The 17,794-nt window shown below is 41.5% G+C and overlaps 3 protein-coding genes across 5 annotated transcripts; 2 read left to right on the forward strand and 1 right to left on the reverse strand.

The window, feature by feature from the left end:
- Positions 1-2,158: 2,158 nt before the first annotated feature.
- On the forward strand, positions 2,159-6,698 carry LOC129857361 (nuclear receptor coactivator 7-like). The gene is made up of 6 exons (XM_055925519.1): positions 2,159-2,955; positions 3,444-3,590; positions 3,961-4,113; positions 4,260-4,355; positions 4,578-4,651; positions 4,807-6,698. Exons 1-6 carry the CDS (start codon positions 2,851-2,853, stop codon positions 4,940-4,942), a joined length of 711 nt encoding a protein of 236 aa, XP_055781494.1. The 5' UTR covers positions 2,159-2,850; the 3' UTR covers positions 4,943-6,698.
- Positions 6,699-7,525: 827 nt separating this feature from the next.
- Positions 7,526-12,098, forward strand: LOC129857363 (adenosine 5'-monophosphoramidase HINT3-like). 2 transcript variants are annotated; one of them, XM_055925523.1, is made up of 5 exons: positions 7,526-7,906; positions 8,236-8,353; positions 8,477-8,543; positions 9,754-9,880; positions 10,689-12,098. In XM_055925523.1, exons 1-5 carry the CDS (start codon positions 7,769-7,771, stop codon positions 10,719-10,721), a joined length of 483 nt encoding a protein of 160 aa, XP_055781498.1. In that variant the 5' UTR covers positions 7,526-7,768; the 3' UTR covers positions 10,722-12,098. The 2 variants fall into 2 exon arrangements, with proteins under 2 accessions (XP_055781498.1, XP_055781497.1); XM_055925522.1 differs by having other exon boundaries at positions 7,530-7,906; positions 8,474-8,543.
- LOC129857362 (actin-binding Rho-activating protein-like) lies at positions 11,441-17,603 on the reverse strand. Of its 2 annotated transcripts, none has more exons than XM_055925521.1 (2): positions 17,272-17,603; positions 11,441-13,726 (listed from the first exon to the last, which is right to left on the reverse strand). In XM_055925521.1, the coding sequence occupies exon 2, from the start codon at positions 13,660-13,662 to the stop codon at positions 13,138-13,140; it is 525 nt and encodes a 174-aa protein (XP_055781496.1). In that variant the 5' UTR covers positions 13,663-13,726; positions 17,272-17,603; the 3' UTR covers positions 11,441-13,137. The 2 variants fall into 2 exon arrangements, with proteins under 2 accessions (XP_055781496.1, XP_055781495.1); XM_055925520.1 differs by having other exon boundaries at positions 17,276-17,601.
- Between the last annotated feature and the right edge of the window lie 191 nt (positions 17,604-17,794).

Raw genomic sequence — 17,794 nt, forward strand, 5'->3', positions numbered from 1 at the left:
ACTGTAGCAAGTCAAGATGTGTCACAGAGGCTATCTAACGCCATTATGAAATCCTCCATGCCAGGCGGCCTTGAAGGACGATAAGAAAGGGTTTTATGGTGAAAGGGGCTTATCTAAGGGAATGCTGGAGTATAAGATGCCTGAAGGTTGAGATGGGGTGGACATGCTGTTAAAGCACTGAGCCTCCAGACCATCCGCTGTCATCTTCACCACATCATCCTCTCTTCTTCACCTCCTTTTCCATCCCCTGCACCTCCTTTCTACCCCAGCTACTATTCAACATGGGAGCCAATTACAGTGTTGAAGAGTAAGTCACAATACTTACTATGTATACCAAACCTGGATGCTTGATTTGGAGAAATAAGGGTTTTGTAAAGACGAATCTTGCCCATTCTTTGCTAGGGCAATGGGAGGGATTTTGATATTGAAGGTTTTGGGGGATTTATTGTTCGGGGGAATAGCTAGGCCTATGTCAGCTTCAGCTCCAGCCTCTTCTTGTCACGTTCCTGACCTTATTTCCTTTATTATGTCTTTGTTTAGTATGGTCAGGGCGTGAGTTGGGGTGGGCATTCTATGTTATGTGTTTCTATGTTGGGTTCAATGTATTAGCCTGATATGGTTCTCAATTAGGGGCAGGTGTTTTACGTTTCCTCTGTTTGAGAACCATATTAAGGTAGGCTGTTCTCACTGTTTGTTTGTGGGTGATTGTTTCTGTGTCAGTGTTTGTGCCACACGGGACTGTTTTCGTTCGTTCGTGTGTTCGTTCACGCACCTCAAGGCTAGTGCGGGAAGCAGCAACAGGGCGCACAGGGCTCTGGAGACGCACAGGAGGCTTGGTGCGTGGTGCCGGAACTGGTGCTACCGGGCTGGAGACATGCACCACAGGGCGAGTGCGTGGAGGAGGAACAGAGCTCTAGAGACGCACTGGAAGCCTGGTGCGTGGTGTAGGCACTGGTGGTACTGGGCTGGGGCGAGGAGGTGGCGCCGGATATACCGGACCGTGAAGGCTGCCCCTCAGTCCCTCAGTCCCTCACGCCCACCCTTACCTGGTTGAAGGCTCCCCGTAGCCCGACCAGTGCGGGTTATTCCACCTCCCCGCACTGGTCGGGCTACGGGGAGCCTGTGCTGGCGAACCGGGGACACCATGCATAAGGCTGGTGTCATGTACACCGGCCCGAGGAGACGCAATGGAGACCAGATGCGTTGAGCCGGCTTCATGGCACCTGGCTCAATGCCCACTCTAGCCCGGCCGATACGTGGAGCTGGGATGTACCGCACCGGGCTATGCACACGTACAGGAGACACCGTGCGCTCTTCCGTATAACACGGTGTCTGCCCGTACTCTCGCTCTCCATGGTAAGCCCGGGAAGTTGGAGCAGGTCTCCTACCTGACTTCGCCACACTCCCCCCTTTGACTCTCAGGCTGACTCTCAGGCTTCCAGCCTCGCTTCCGTGCTGCCTCCTCATACCACCGCCTCTCGGCTTTAGCTGCCTCCAGCTCTTCACGAGGGCGGCGATATTCTCCAGGTTGTGCCTAGAGTCCTCCGCTGTCCAGAATTTCCTCCCAATTCCATGAGTCCTGCGATCGCTGCTGCTGCTTTTTCCCACGCTGCTTGGTCCTAGGTTGGTGGGTGATTCTGTCACTTTCGTCGTAACTTTTAAGTGAGGAGGACCAAGGCACAGCGTGATAACAATACATTCTTCTTATTTATTAGAAGACGAAAATGAAACGAACACTATACAAACTAATCAAAACAACAAACAGGCGAACGTGAAGCTATACAAACAATAAGTGCAGACACTGGCAACTTACACATAGACAATCACCCACAAACTACCTAATGACTATGGCTGCCTAAATATGGTTCCCAATCAGAGACAACGATAGACAGCTGTCTCTAATTGAGAACCAATCTAGGCAACCATAGACATACATACACCTAGACTAGACACTGCCCCATAAACATACAAAAACCCCTAGACAATACAAAACACATACAGCCCCCATGTCACACCCTGTCCTAACTAAAATAATCAAGAAAACAAAGATAACTAAGGCCAGGGCGTGACACCACTACCTGGTAGTGGAGAAAGACAAGCTGGCTGTGATTGACAAGTTATTCCTCGACCCAGCTGCCCCTGCCTCCAAAAACTGGGAGGTGAGTTCTGATTGAAGGATCTCTATCTCTCAAGGATCTCTATCTCTAATACAATGAGAGCAGTTTATCATTATAAAGAATGGATTAGAAAAATGAATCAAGAATGAAATAATAGATTTTAAGGAAGTTTGAAACTTTTTTTATTTGACATTTATTTATCCAGGTTAGGTTTTTTGTGATGAAATATCTATGAACTATTGTCGCTGCAAGGCACAGATTTGTTAGCCTGGGTACCAGTCTTCTTCTCCTAACATTCCACTTCTTGCCACTTCTCATAATGCTAAACATGTTTGGCATATGGCATGGAGTACAAGGAGTGGAAGGTTAGCAGACACAGACTAGAACCCAGGCTACATATTTGTTTGCCCACTGCTGTTAGTGCAATCATGACATACTTTGCTAGCTCAAACCTGGTGGACATCCCATATTTGGGCATACTACCCATAATTCAGTTAACTGAAAATGACATCCTGTTTTTCGAGAAATGAATCTGAACCACAAAACGGAGGTGGCCAATGACATTACCATAAGCAGGGCTGCTATCAGCCAATGATATTTAGGGGGATGAAACTTGAATGATGTAAGAGAGAGCATTTGATAGTTGGGTACAGGTTATCAGTTCACACTCTTGCCTGTGCCTGTGGTACATACAGTATCATATACTAAGGCTAATGTTCCATTATTAGTATACATGAGTTGTGTTAGACTAAGAGGAATATTAGTAGACATGAGACCAATGCAGGAGAACATCAAGGTGCTTTACTTTGCAAACAAATGTCTGGAGCCATATGTAGAGGTGGGTTGCTAACTATACTCAGATGTTCATGAATTGTAATGTTTAACGTGAGATAATGTACTAGTTTGTATGCCTTTTTTGTTGATTGACGAGTCGTTTTTGGTTGGTCTGCAAAAATTGTAATTTCTTGGTGAAAGGTTTGAATAAATTATTGTATTTAGTCTTTTATTACCCACCCTCACTAGCACTGATTGTGGGTGGTTTCATGTTTTATGTGTGTTTGCGTTTGAGTCAGTTAATCACTCAGCCTTATGTTTTACAATATCAGTGTGGTTAAGAAACTAACAGCAGAGAGAAAAAGAGTGAACAGAGTTGTGGTTTCATGTCCAAATCATCTTGAAATATCTTAAATTGATTGTATACCTTAATAAAGTTACTTTAAGATAATTTGAACATGGAAAATTATAATATCGGGAACATAATCAATGTGTCATTTTGTAATTTGCATGAACTTTCCCCTTAAAGAGTTTGTGGTTATTTCCTTGCAGATCATCACAGGGAAGGATGCAGTGAAGTGTCGACGGAGCGTGTGCAGCTCAGAGGAGGGTAACCGCTCTGAGGACGAGGAGCCTGAGGACTTACTTCCTGTTCTCCGAAACCACAGCCAGCTCCTCAATGACCACCACATCGAGAGTGTGAGTTACTGTTAACCTACACCACATCGAAACACTGTGGCTAATACAGTCAACTCTGGCACGTTTACAGAAATGTTGATGAAGGTGCTTTGTACCTATCAAATAAACCCAATGAAGTAAAGGAAAAGTTAAGCAATCATCTCCCAGCACTATATAGGCTACACTGCCAGCTCACGGGAGGAACTTAGTGCTTTGGTTTATTTGATATGTACAAAGCTAAATATGGGACTTTTTTTTGGTTCTTCAATTTATACTGAGTTCTGGGCAAATAAAGTGCACATACTAATCTCAGCACTACACAGCGTTGACATGTGAATTTAATGGGACATTTTCTCATCATCCATCTCATCCTCTGTTTCTGAAACCCCAGCTAGCCAATCACATGCCAGCAAGGACACAGGGGTATCCATGGAATCTGGTCTACAGCACAGCCATTCATGGCACCAGCCTGAAGACTCTGTACAGGCAAATGGCCCACATCGACAGTCCTGTGCTTCTGGTCATCAAAGACATGGACAAAAAGGTAGACATCTCAACAACACACTGTTCTATATGACTGACATCTAACGTACTGTTACATCCATGTACTGCTATTACAATGTTATTACATTATGAATGGGTCATACGATCCCAGTAAAATGCTAATAGGTTTGTTTTCCTCTCTCTCAGGTGTTTGGTGCCTTCTCCTCCCATCCCTTCAGAGTGAGTGACTGTTGCTACGGAACAGGAGAGACTTTTGTCTACAGCCTCGACCCTGCATTCAAGGTAACACTGCATACTGTTGTGTGCACGGCTTTGTCCAAAATGGCATCCTATTTACTATATAGTCCACTTCTACGTTTAACCAGAGCTTACCTTTGTACTATAGGGAATAGGGTGTCAATTTAGATACAGCCCCTGTTGTTGAAGTTAATAGGCTGTGGTCCACATCACAGTATCTTTCCCCTGACTGTTGTGAGTTAGTCTGACACCTCTCTCTTCACACAGGCCTACAGGTGGAGTGGTGAGAACTCGTACTTCATTTGGGGCCATATGGACTCTCTACAGATTGGTGGAGGAGGGTAAGTGTTCAGAACTTTCTTTATCAGAAATACCTAAGCCGTTATCATCTAAAAGTAAATCTAGTTAGCTTCCACAAACTCATTGATGTCTACAGATCAGATAGGCTAAACCGCATCCCTCTGGTCTGATATATGTTTCTCTTGTTGACCTCTAGGGGGCTTTTTGGCCTGTGGCTGGATGCTGATCTGTACCACGGTGCCAGCTACTCCTGTCACACCTTCAACAACCAGCCCCTGTCCACCCAGCAAGACTTCACAGTGCAGGACCTGGAGGTCTGGACTGTCCAGTAAACAGAGCGAGACACTGAGAGACTCAGAAGCGGAAAAGAGAGAGAAAAAAGCCAGAGCCATTTCTATCTATGGTTTACAAATGGCTTTACTTGTGTTCAGTGAGGTTTAGCTTGTGTTCAAGCTGTTAGAGTACAGTAAGCTTGGACGGACAAAGCCATCGATCACGTGACACCAGTCATTGCTATGTGAAAAGTCAATAGTGCATTTGAAGCCAAGGAAGTCCGTTAAGATGGCGTCTCATGTGGGAGATTTACGTAGGCATAACATGCTTAGTTTGAGCTACTCCAGAATGTGACACTGCAGGTTAGCTCAGTGCTGCCCCCTCTCATTGAATATTTCACGTTGAAGGCAGATTGGGGTAATGCACACTGCCATTAGCTACGAAATTATGAAAATGACTTATTCTGTGTGCGATTTTAAAATAATCGGTTCAAGCACATACATATGGTATAATAGAATCAATTATTAGTACCATTATTGTTTTGTTTGTTATTATTTTATTTACACAAAGATTGACCATGAAGATCGCCATCTTCCCATTCACTATAATGGTGATCCTGTGTTCTGCAAATAATGCCTGCAGTACTGTGGTTGGCCTTGAATGAGAAGGGGCAATCATTCTCCTCTGGGTTTGTCCTGTGTAAAACCTGGTCGAGTGACTTTTAGGCTGGTTTTACCTGTGTTTTACTAGCGCGTAACCTATTATACCAGCATTAACTTGGGTTGTATCTGTGTTTTGCCTGGTTAACTGAAGACTGTATGGTGAAAGATAGACAGGCTGTTTTACAGGGTCCTACTGTTTGCTGCTCAATACCTGCTACTGAACAAGCTCTGTCCAATACCAACATTACAACTGGTTCTAGACATCTACATTTTAAACCCTCAATCAATCATTTGTTATGAACAGCATTTACAACCAAAGCCCATTTTAGAGTAAGATCCTATTCTCATTACAATTCCATTATAGCTTTAAACTTTATAGAGGCTAAGATGAAAACACTGCTGTACTACCCAACTAATTTAGACTACTATTTTGTATTTATTTATTTGTCTTGGTTACAAGGGTACAACATCAGATGCCCCCTAGGGATTCCTCACACACACAACACTCAGGTCCAGAAACAGCCACGGCAGAGTACTGTCTCTTAGAACTGCTAAAAGCACATGTGGAACTAAAACCTTTAGAAATACCTGGAAGTCCATTCACTTGTGGCCTCTAATGGTTTGTACTAAAGGTATGGGTTTAAATCCCATGTTAAATGTTTTCTTACATTTCTAAAAGAGAATAATGAAAAAAAATGTAAAGAACGAAACAGGATATAAGATGTACCAATTATTTTAATTTGGCATGTTCTTCACATTACGTTGATGTTTTTTATATTTGCTATATAAAAAAAAGTATATATTTTTTTTATTTTACCTTTATTTAACTAGGCAAGTCAGTTAAGAACAAATTCTTATTTTCAATGACGGCCTAGGAACAGTGGGTTAACTGCCTTGTTCAGGGGCAGAACGACAGATTTTTACCATGTCAGCTCGGGGATTCGATCTTGCAACCTTTCGGTTACAAGTCCAACGCTCTAACCACTATTTAAAGAAATGTTATCGATGGAAGTATTTTGTTCTGTTTGCTTTGTTCTGTTCTATTTGTATGTGTTGAGTTTGTAAGTATGTATGTTTTTTTTGTATGTGTGCTGTACAGTGCTGGCACTGTTAATGGCTTCTTATTAAAATTCTGCATTTCCAGGTGACAAAAATGTGCTTTAAACCTGTGTGATTATGTGACTGATTGTTATAAGATCAATAAGCATCATTGCCTGAAATAGTAATACTAATATTCATCTCATCAACAACAATATAAAAACAAGATTTATGATAACAAAAGGATATATGACATGTTTTAGATTAACCCAGTAGTTTGAAATATCATACTAAATGCCCAGTAATTTCTGTATGTTGAAATGAATCTAGCAATAGGTAGCCTAAGGCCATCTCAGTAGTCACACATCAGTCATTGTACAAGTATTGGTTTTGAAAGAAATTATAAAATGTCACAGCATTGATTTACATCTTGTTGTACTGTCAAAGAAAGGACGTTTGTTTAATGAAAACGACACCTGCAATCTCAAAAACGAGGCCTACATGGGATGCAGCCTAATGTGCTTTCGCAAGAGCTAATGGGTATCCTAATAAAATACAAAATACCTAAATTGAGCACATCTTTATTACTGTAAATAGTAAGGAGGAGTTAGATCAACTAAAGTATAGGCTATGATCAGAAAAAAATCAAGTTAATCTGTATCGTTCTTTTCCTAGGTCTGGCTGCTGCAGAACACGAAAATGGATTTAAAAAAATCCCATCTTTAAATAATTTAGGCAAAAACAACAATGTAATATAACCGATGCATTAACTTATACATGTTGAATACGTGGCAGAAAATAGAAAAGCATATCTGTTAAATGACTAAAATGTAAATATTTTATCTAGACTGATTCAGTGAGGGACGTGTTTCACTTCCGCCTTCAGGTGGTCATTAGTGCGTACTGCCAAGTTGGGTAAATGTTTGCTTTTCCCTTCGACTCACCAACGATAACCGCTTGATCCACTTGTATTCCTTCGTTGATGATAGGTCCCAGTCTCACCGACAATATGGTTTCCACTAATTACCACAGCCACAAAGTTAAAATTGTCTAGGCATAAGGTTAGCAGGGTGGTTAAGGTTAGAGTTAAGGTTAGGTTTAAAATAACATTTTAAGAAAATACATTGTAGAAATAGGTGGGGTTTATGACTTTGTGGCTGTGGTAACTAATGACGTCCAATAGATATGGCAACCAACGAGGGGTCTGAACCTGAATATGTTGATATTTCTAAAATAAACGTAGGTCAAGGCGAAGGTTACGAAAATAAATGCATATTCTGCAAGGTTGTCAACAATGAGATGGGCACGGAGATTCTTCATGTTGTAAGTATGAGTGAATTATTGACACTAAACAAACTAGCTAGCTAGGCTAACGTTACGTTAACTAACGTTAGCTAGCTATGTTAGCTGTCAGATAAACGGCGACAATGATGACCACTGACAGTTAACGACAGGTCATTTTAGCTAATCCGTTATCCCCTTTGTTCCATAATCATACTCCATAGCTATCTGGAAACAATATACATTATTGATCTCAAAAATAGTTTTTAGGCAGGTTAGCTTCCAAATTGAAAACAATGCTGATTGTGATAGACGTCCTAGTTGAACCAGCGAGTGACCACCCCATGTGTTTGACTTCGTGCGCTTGACAGGACGAGGAGGTCTCTTGCTTCAGGGACATCAAGCCTGGAGCTCCCCATCATTACCTGGTTGTGCCCACGAGACATGTTGGAAACTGTAAATCCCTCAGTAAAGAGCATGTGTCATTAGGTATGCAACTTTAAAGGTGTGTGTGTGTGTGTGTGTGTGTGTGTGTGTGTGTGTGTGTGTGTGTGTGTGTGTGTGTGTGTGTGTGTGTGTAACTGATTATCCTTCTGTGTGTGTAATCAGTAGAGAAGATGGTGGAGATAGGGATGGAGATCCTTCAGAAGAACAATGTCTTAGACCTCAGCGATGTTAGGTATGACCACAACATTCTCTCCAGTCAATGTCACATGATTCAAATGAAGGAGCGTTTTTCAATCTTCAGATGTTATTAGGGCTGTGACAATACCAGTATTGAGATATGTTTTCCATGGCAATACAATTCAATACAAGCAGTTATCTTTGGTTCTTTAAAAACCTGCTGTATGCAAAGTATTGTGTGATTTAGCCTGAAAAATGAACAAATGTGACTAGATGACAACAAAATGTATTTTTCCAACATTAGGGCTGTTTTCCTAAATAAGTTAAATCCATGTTGTGATTTTGTTTTTTTGCCACGATACTGACGAGTGTTGAAATACTGGTATCGTCCCGGCCCCTTTAACAAGTGGCTCCAATTGTATAGGCCAAATGTTTGCTATGCATGCATAGTTGATTGGTTTGGCTTAATGCAATGACATACAACAGCAAATCACATTCAGCACCCAAGCCACTGCCTGTTCACCCCACTATCATCCAGAAGGCGAGGTCAGTACAGGTGCATCAAAGCAGGGACCGAGAGACTGAAAAACAGCTTCTATCTCAAGGCCATCAGACTGTTAAACAGCCACCACTAACATTTAGTGGCCGCTGCCAACATACTGACTCAACTCCAGCCACTTTAATAATGGGAATTGATGGAAATTATGTAAAAATGTACCACTAGCCACTTTAAACAATGCCACTTAATATAATGTTTACATACCCTACATTACTCATCTCATATGTATATGTATATACTGTACTCTATATCATCTACTGCATCTTGCCATCTTTATGTAATACATGTATCACTAGCCACTTTAAACTATGCCACTTTATGTTTACATACCCTACATTACTCATCTCATATGTATATACTGTACTCTATACCATCTACTGCATCTTGCCTATGCCGTTCTGTACCATCACTCATTCATATATCTTTATGTACATATTCTTTATCCCTTTACACTTGTGTGTATAAGGTATTAGTTGTGGAATTGTTAGGTTAGATTACTTGTTGGTTATTACTGCATTGTCAGAACTAGAAGCACAAGCATTTCGCTACACTCGCATTAACATCTGCTAACCATGTGTATGTGACAAATAAAATTTGATTTGATTTGAGCAGTTTGTAGAATTTTGCATTTTGAACATGCTGCTGTTGTCACAGCAGATCATGCAAAGACAAAAAAATATGAAACATTGCCTGCTTCTATCTACAGGTTTGGCTTCCACTGGCCCCCATTCTGTTCTGTCTCTCACCTGCATCTCCATGTGTTGGCACCTGCCAGTCAAATGGGCTTCATGTCCCGCCTCTTCTACAGACCCAACTCCTATTGGTTTGTCACGGTAAGTCTCTTTCAAATGGCCATTGTAGTACAGTAGCTGTCAGAATTTGTGTGATAAATGTTTCACTATTCCCCCCACATTGTCTGTTCTGTGGTAATATTGTCCACCTATTGAGTTCAGTGTTCGTACAGTACCAAAGTCGGGATAGAACAATAATTTCCCTTGCCTTGCTGCCTTGACAGCACCTGGACACCAACACATCAACTCCACTCATTTAGACTTGTCAGAGTAGCTTGTTAGCATTGTGTTTGGGAAAGAGGCCTCTTTTTTTAAACATATAGTTAGACAGTCTAGATTGGCAGCTGATGAACAGCTCCATTGTGCCTCACTGTTCTAGCAGCTCTTTTATTTCACTCTGGCTGTTGTGTTGTTGTCATCTGTTAAGAGCCAGTCAGCCAACACTAATCTCTCACTGCATTATCACTGCCAGCTTTCATGGTCGATTAACTCCATGTGGAGACTACTGTACTGGGGAAATCTGTTGGGATGAAGTAAGGTGACTAAAGCCCCAAATACACCGGACTAGGAAACCTGTTTTTACCTGTGTCTGCCTTTGGTGTGTATATGGGTCTTCCCAGGTTAAAGGATGGCCATCTATACAGTATGTCAGGGACACTCACCCATATCAGTCTATTCCTATCAGGTTGGTTTGCAGGCTCTCACCTCATGCAAGAGCCTTTGTTTTTCTACCTTTAGATACACTACATGAGCGTGACAATGGACTGGAAATTCAGACATCAAAAAGCCATGAAGAAGCCATGAATTGTCATTTATTTATTATTGTACTATGTGTGTTTGTCTACTGCAGGCGGACCAGTTGATTCAGCAGCTGAACTCTTAAGGGAGAGACCAACTGAATCGTGGGTTGCAGTCTGGGCTGGTCCAGTGAGAAACGGGGTTACCTTACTAGTAGTGAAGTGAGCAGGTCAGGACTGGTCTGCCTCCGTGGTTCTCTGTGTGAGTGTACTGTACTCCCTAGCAGGTTACAGTGAGACTAGTGATGATGGTACAAAGCAACTCAACTGAGGTTTTTAATTCTAGTATCAAACAGCCAAATCAGAAATTAAGACAAATATTTTTTCCTTTCTTCTAATTTTAAAGACTTTTATGAAAATTACCAATCGTTACGCTTTATTTTTCTTTTACCATAGTATATGAAATTTTAATGACTGTAATGATTTTGGGGTCATTTTTCCCGTGGTAAAGAAAGATATCAAAGTGATACAAATATACATGTTTGTGCATAGGCTTCAGTATTAATGTAAAGAACAATTAGTAACGTAAAGGCATTCCACAAAGTGATCATGACCAGGAGACCTGAGAATGGTAAGTGAATGGGATGTATTGGGACTGGGAAACATACTGTAAGTGTCATTGCAGGATACCTTTGATAAAGATGAGTAATGCATGTGCATTGTGCCACTGGCCGGCATCTCAAATGGCACCCTTTTCCTATAGGGCTCAAAAGTAGTTCAATGAATAGTGTGCCATTCATGATGCAGTCACTGTCAACAGGATCCTGTATTATGAGGTAAAATAACTGAAAGCAGAGAAACATAATGAGAAGTATGAGCTCTTTTAGGCCTCAGTCAAGTGGTCAGAAAAGCAACTGTTTTGCATGAATGGTAATCAATCATATATGATCAAAGAGTAAAATGGAAGTATACACTGGTGTGGAGGTTTAATATATTCACTGAATAATACCTACATTACTAATTCATCAAGATACATAATAGTAGGAGCTCAGTCATCCATAAACAATTGTTTGAGTCACACATTCTTTTAACACAATACACTACATTAACTGTGTTATTTGATTATGAATGTTGCAGAGTGATTCTTAATTTTGTTATGCACTGCAGCCTGATGGAACACTCAACAAAGTAATTATTTAAAAAAATATATAAATTTGACCTTTTATTTAACTAGGCAAGTCAGTTAAGAACAAATTCTTATTTACAATGACGGTCTAGGAACAGTGGGTTAATTGCCTTGTTCAGGGGCAGAACGACAGATTTTTACCTTGTCAGCTCTGGGATTCGATCTAGCAACCTTTCGGTTATGTAATGTATGTTTAGTTGTATGCTGCTGCATGAAATTGAGAGCGTCATGTGTTTGTATTTATTGGTTCACGTGTCGCTGTAAAAAAATCTCAACATGTATTTATGTAAATGGTTGTTCATGGTTAGGTTAAATAAATGATGCATTGCTGCCTCCACTAGGGTATTAGATTTCCTTCCTGGTCTCTCATTAATGGGAAACATCATTCAGTAACACTTAATGTAAAGTATGCAGTTATAAGGCTTAATGACTTGATATAAACGTTTATGACCCTTTTCTAATGCCTTATAAAAAGTATATGTTATGCAGGCTTTAAATAAAGTGTTACCTATCATTCTAATGCAATTTATCATGAATTAACAGTCAGTTTTGGTGATCTGTTGGAAGACTTTATTGAAAAACATCAGTGCTTTCCTTTGTAAACATGAACACGTGTGTGTGTGTGTGTGGAATAAAGTATATTAATTGCTGACAAAATAATAATTTTTCAAATGAGTAAAGTGTTACAGTATATTTCATCATATTGTGTTATGAGTGCAAGTAGCTGCAAAAGCATTCCTCAAACAACCCTTGTTAGGTTGAACAATGTGAATTCCACAAATGCCAGTGGCCCAAAAAGTGATGTGCTATTTCTACTGAATGTAAATATAACGGTGGTACATTTTGCTACATTGTCAACCATGTATGCAGTTTCATAGCCTACTTCCAGAATTTCTAACATAAGCCTATAGTGTCAGTGTGTTGTATTTGTGCCCTAAAAAGTACACCTTTCCTCTGTGTCTAATTACAAAGGTTGCTAAGGAACATTGTAAACGCTATGTAGATTACAGTGTAGCGGTGTGGTGTAACTGGGAATGCAACGCAAAGTCCATTCAGGCCAATAGGCTCAGGTTCATCCTACAGCACCATATTGCATGTCACTGCTGCCACAGGTTGGTTCTCTTGGACCCTGCCCAGAAACAACTACCCCTGCTAGGTGCAGGTGTTAAATCTGAAAAAATTGATAGGTGTTGTAGCTGCACCTTGCTACCTAATGTAATTTTCATCATATTGCTTAGACCTATCCAATCCTTTCACAACTACTGTACATGAGTGCCTAAGGGCTAGGGGATGTTTCTGGACAGGGCCTTGGTTACCGTCTTGTCCATCGGCTGCATCAACCTGGTCACTGCAGCAGCATAATGGCGACCCTGTCATCACATCCCAGTGACTAGCAGTGTGATGAGGACCCTGTCATCCTGCCCCTGCCACAGCATCTCCCCTTCAAAGCTGACCAGGCCTTGTTTTCTGGCCCTCAGCAGGATCCCCACCACCTTGTTGGAGATGTTCACATAGTGCTCAAACAGCTTCCCAAACTCCACCGTCACCACAGGTCTCTCCTCGCTGCCTCCGTCCCCACCGCCACGGCTCTCCCCGATGTCCCTGATCACCTGGCAGAGCTCCTCCACCTCCCGGCTGATGTGGACGTGGGCGTCCTGGCCCCTCTGCTCTGTCAAGGAGCCCTCCAGGGGCTTCCCGTAGCCATCCTGGTCCTGCTGGAGCCTCTGCTGCTGGGCAGTCACACTCACCATAGCCCCCCGGTCGTTACTGAAGGGGTTGTGTTTCTGGTACTCCTGGTGCTCGTTGGACCATCTCTGCCAGTTGTCCTTTAACTCTTTCACTGATGTCACACACACTGTCCTGTCATCGTTAAACTCGACAGGTGCATCGTTGTTCTCCATGGTGGTGTCTCAGATGTCTTGTACATATTAAGTGATCCGTCCACTTTTAGGCATAGTTCATTTTCTGTGGGTGTAATACAAGTGTCAATGAACAACTGTTGAGAGCACAATTACATGTCTGTGTATGGTAGCCTAGGCCTATTTCTAATTTATGAAGACAAATTAATAATCAGAAATAGCCTATTTAAACACTTAATTACACCCTAAATGAAGTTATGATAAACTATATTAGTTATAATAAAGTTATAATAACAGGTCATCATCCTACTAATGCTATGATGAAGGTGAGAGTTCTTCCAGATCAGCGGTATCATACCCATAGGAGGCACAAGGGCACGTGCCCCCTCAGATTTGTCCTGTAAACAAATATACAAATATATATTTATACAGTACCAGTCAAAAGTTTGGACACACCTACTCATTTCACGGGGTTTCCTTACTCTAAAATGTTCTACATTGTAGAATAACAGTGAAGACATCAAAGCTATGAAATAACACATGGAATGTAGTAACCAAAAAAGTGTTAAACAAATCAAAATATATATTATATTTGAGAATCTTCAAAGTAGCCACCCTTTGCCTTGATGACAGCTTTGCACACACACTTCTCTCAACCAGCTTCATGAGGTAGTCACCTGGAATGCATTTCAATTAACAGGTGTGCCTTGTTAAAAGTTAATTTGTGGAATATCTTTCCTTCTTAATGTGTTTGAGCCAATCAGTTGTGTCGTGACAAGGTAGGGGTGGTATACAGAAGATAGCCCTATTTGGTAGAAGACCAAGTCCATATTATGGCAAGAACAGCTCAAATAAGCAAAGAGAAACAACAGTCTGTTACTTTAAGACATGAAGGTCAGTCAACCCAGAACATTTGAAGAACTTTGAAAGTTTCTTCAAGTGCAGTCGTAAAAACCATCAAGAGCTATAACGAAACTGGCTCTCATGAGGACCGCCACAGGAAAGGAAGAACCAGAATTACCTCTGCTGCAGAGGATAAGTTCATTAGAGTTACCAGCCTCAGAAATTACAGCCCAAATAAATTCTTCACTGAGTTCAAGTAACAGACACATCTGAACATTAACTGTTCAGAGGAGACTGTGTGAATCAGGCCTTCATGGTCGAAGTGCTGCAAAGAAACCACTACTAAAGGAAACCAAGAAGAAGAAGTGACTTGCTTGGGCCAAGAAACACGAGCAATGGACATTAGACTGGTGGAAATCTGTCCTTTCGTCTGATGAGTCCAAAATAGAGATTGTTGGTTCCAACCGCTGTGTCTGTGAGACGCAGAGTGTAGTTCCCACCGTGAAACATGGAGGAGGAGGTGTGATGGTGTGGGGGTGGTTTGCCGGTAACACTGTCAGTCATTTATTTAGAATTCAAGTCACACTTTACCAGCATGGCTACCACAGCATTCTGCAGCGATACACCATTCCATCAGGTTTGCACTTAGTGGGACTGTCATTTGTTTTTCAACAGGACAATGACCCAACATACACTCCAGCCTGTGTAAGGGCTATTTGACCAAGAAGCAGAGTGATGGAGTGCTGCATCAGATGACCTGGCGTACACAATCACTCAACTTCAACCCGATTGAGATGGTTTGGGATGAGTTGGACAGCAGAGTGAAGGAAAAGCATCCAACAAGTGCTCAACATATGTGGGAACACGTTCAAGACTGTTGGAAAAGCATTCCAGGTGAAGTTGGTTGAGAGAATGAGTGTGCAAAGCTGTCATCAAGGCAAAGGGTGGCTACTTTGAAGAAACTCAAATATAAAATATATTTTGATTTGTTTAACACTTTTTGGGTTGCTACATGATTCCATATGTGTTATTTCATAGTTTTGATGTGTTCACTATTATTCTACAATGTAGAAAATAATAATTAAAAAAATAAATAATTTGAGTAGGCGTGTCCAAACTTTTGACTGGTACTGTCCCTCTTAGTGAGAATTTCTCTTTTGCCAAGATAATCCATCCACCTGACAGGTGTGGCATATCAAGAAGCTGATAAAACAGCATAAGCATTACACAGGGGCACCTTGTGCTGGGGACAATAAAAGGCCACTCTAAAATATGCAGTTCTGTCACAGAACAGAATGCCACAGATGTGTCAAGCAATTGGCATGCTGACTGCAGGAATGTCCACCAGAGCTGTTGCCGGATAATTGAATGTTCATTTCTCTACCATAAGCCACCTCCAACATTGTTTTAAAGAATTTGGCAGTACGTCCAACCGGCCTCACAACCGCAGACAACATGTAACCATGCAAGCCAAGGACCTTCACATCCGACTTCTTCACCTGCGGGATCGTATGAGACCAGCAACCCAGACACCTGATGAAACTGTGGGTTTTCACAACTGAAGAATTTCTGGACAAACTGTCAGAAACCATCTCAGGGAAGCTCATCTGGGTTCTCGTCATCCTCACCAGGGTCTTGACTTGACTGCAGTTCGGCGTCGTAACCAACTTCAGTGGGAAAATGCTCACCTTCGATGGCCACTGGCACACTGGAGAAGTGTGCTCTTCACGGATGAATCCTGGTTTCAACTGTACAGTTCAGATGGCAGACAGCTGTATGGCATTGTGTGGGCGAGCAGGTTGCTGATGTCAACCTGCATGCCTCATGGTGGCGGTAGGGTTATGGTATGGGCAGGCATAAGCTATGGACAACAAACACAATTGCATTTTATCGGTGGCAATTTGAATGCACAGAGATACCGTGATGAGATCCTGAGGCCCATTGTGCCATTCATCCGCCGCCATCATCTCATGTTTCAGCATGATAATGCACGGCCCTATAACGCAAAGATCTATACACAATTTCTGGAAGCTGAAAATGTCCCAGTTCTTCCATGGGCTGCATACTCACCAGACATATCGCCCACTGAGCATGTTTGGGATGCTCTGGATTGATGTGTACGACAGTGTGTTCTAGTTCTCGCTAATATCCAGCAACTTCGCACAGCCATTGAAGAGGAGTGGGACAACATTCCACAGGCCACAATCTGCCTGATCAACTCTGTGAGAAGGAGATGTGTTGCGCTGTATGAGGCAAATGGTGGTCACACCAGATACTGACTGGTTTTCTGATGCACGCCCCTACGTTTATTTTTAAGGTATCTGTGACTAGTAACTCAGTAAAATCTTTGTAATGGTTGCATGTTGCATTTATATTTTTGTTGAGTGTATATGTATATTATAAACTTTTTTTGTTAAATATTTTGTTGTTTCTCTGTAATATTACTAGCAACCTAGCACCAGTCCGGAGGATACAGAGAGCTCAAGTGGTATGCTTTGATATGCAGTAAAATAAACATATATATTTTTTTACATAGAATTAAGCATAATGATTATGGCTCTAGATTGCAGGAAAAAGCTGCTTCCAGTGTTTGAAAAGTGCTAAATTCGACAACTTCTGGAAGGGGACCACCCCCTGCCATCCTCACATACTTTGTGCCCCCTCAAATTTTTAGGGTACATGATACCCCTGTTCCATATTGAGTTAGAAATGAAAAACAATTCATTCATCTCGCACAAATTAATTTTACATGACAAGAAATATAGGAATGCAAAGTGAGCACACATCTGTAAACTGAAAGTAACATACATACGGTAAGGAGACAAGCGTCACTGCTACAATGTCAAAGTCGATGTATTCCTTATTAAGAGATTTTTTTCTTCTGTCCGTGTCGACCCGTTATGAATAGCTGACATTGGTCCTGATATTTGATTTTAGGTACCTTAACACTTCTTGTCACGAACACTGATATAGCCTGAGGAACGTGTCTGTTAGCAACATTGTATCCATGCTATGGAACTTTACATTGGGACAGTGAAAAACACTGATGGGCATCCAAAGTAGCCAATGACAATGTGGTGATGATGCAAGTGGCTAAATGTTGATCCAATCGTTGAGGTGTCACGTGCCCTGTCAGTGAGCGATATTCTGAAGTAAAGCGTTTACCCTTGGGATATGTTTAGTTGGTGGGTCATTAGCTCCCTCTACAGTAAAATGATGCACCCTCATTTATGAATCAGTTATGTAGCAGCTATACAGAATAATAAGCACACAATGATTTAGACGTTAATGACAAAACTAAAACTAAAACATACACATTTTAATTTTGCTT

Source organism: Salvelinus fontinalis, chromosome 6, assembly GCF_029448725.1.
Source record: "Salvelinus fontinalis isolate EN_2023a chromosome 6, ASM2944872v1, whole genome shotgun sequence".
Lineage (NCBI taxonomy): Eukaryota > Metazoa > Chordata > Actinopteri > Salmoniformes > Salmonidae > Salvelinus > Salvelinus fontinalis.

What these genes read in the sequence shown, in the direction of transcription:
- LOC129857361 (XM_055925519.1), top strand. Translation starts at nt 2,851, where the DNA reads ATGAGTTGTGTTAGACTAAGAGGAATATTAGTAGACATGAGACCAATG. An exon ending in TCAAAGACATGGACAAAAAG is followed by an intron (nt 4,114 to 4,259) that starts GTAGACATCTCA and finishes CCTCTCTCTCAG; the next exon opens with GTGTTTGGTGCCTTCTCCTC. An exon ending in GCCTCGACCCTGCATTCAAG is followed by an intron (nt 4,356 to 4,577) that starts GTAACACTGCAT and finishes CTCTTCACACAG; the next exon opens with GCCTACAGGTGGAGTGGTGA.
- LOC129857362 (XM_055925521.1), bottom strand. Translation starts at nt 13,662, where the DNA reads ATGGAGAACAACGATGCACCTGTCGAGTTTAACGATGACAGGACAGTG.
- LOC129857363 (XM_055925522.1), top strand. Translation starts at nt 7,769, where the DNA reads ATGGCAACCAACGAGGGGTCTGAACCTGAATATGTTGATATTTCTAAA. An exon ending in TTAGACCTCAGCGATGTTAG is followed by an intron (nt 8,544 to 9,753) that starts GTATGACCACAA and finishes TTCTATCTACAG; the next exon opens with GTTTGGCTTCCACTGGCCCC. An exon ending in ACTCCTATTGGTTTGTCACG is followed by an intron (nt 9,881 to 10,688) that starts GTAAGTCTCTTT and finishes TGTCTACTGCAG; the next exon opens with GCGGACCAGTTGATTCAGCA.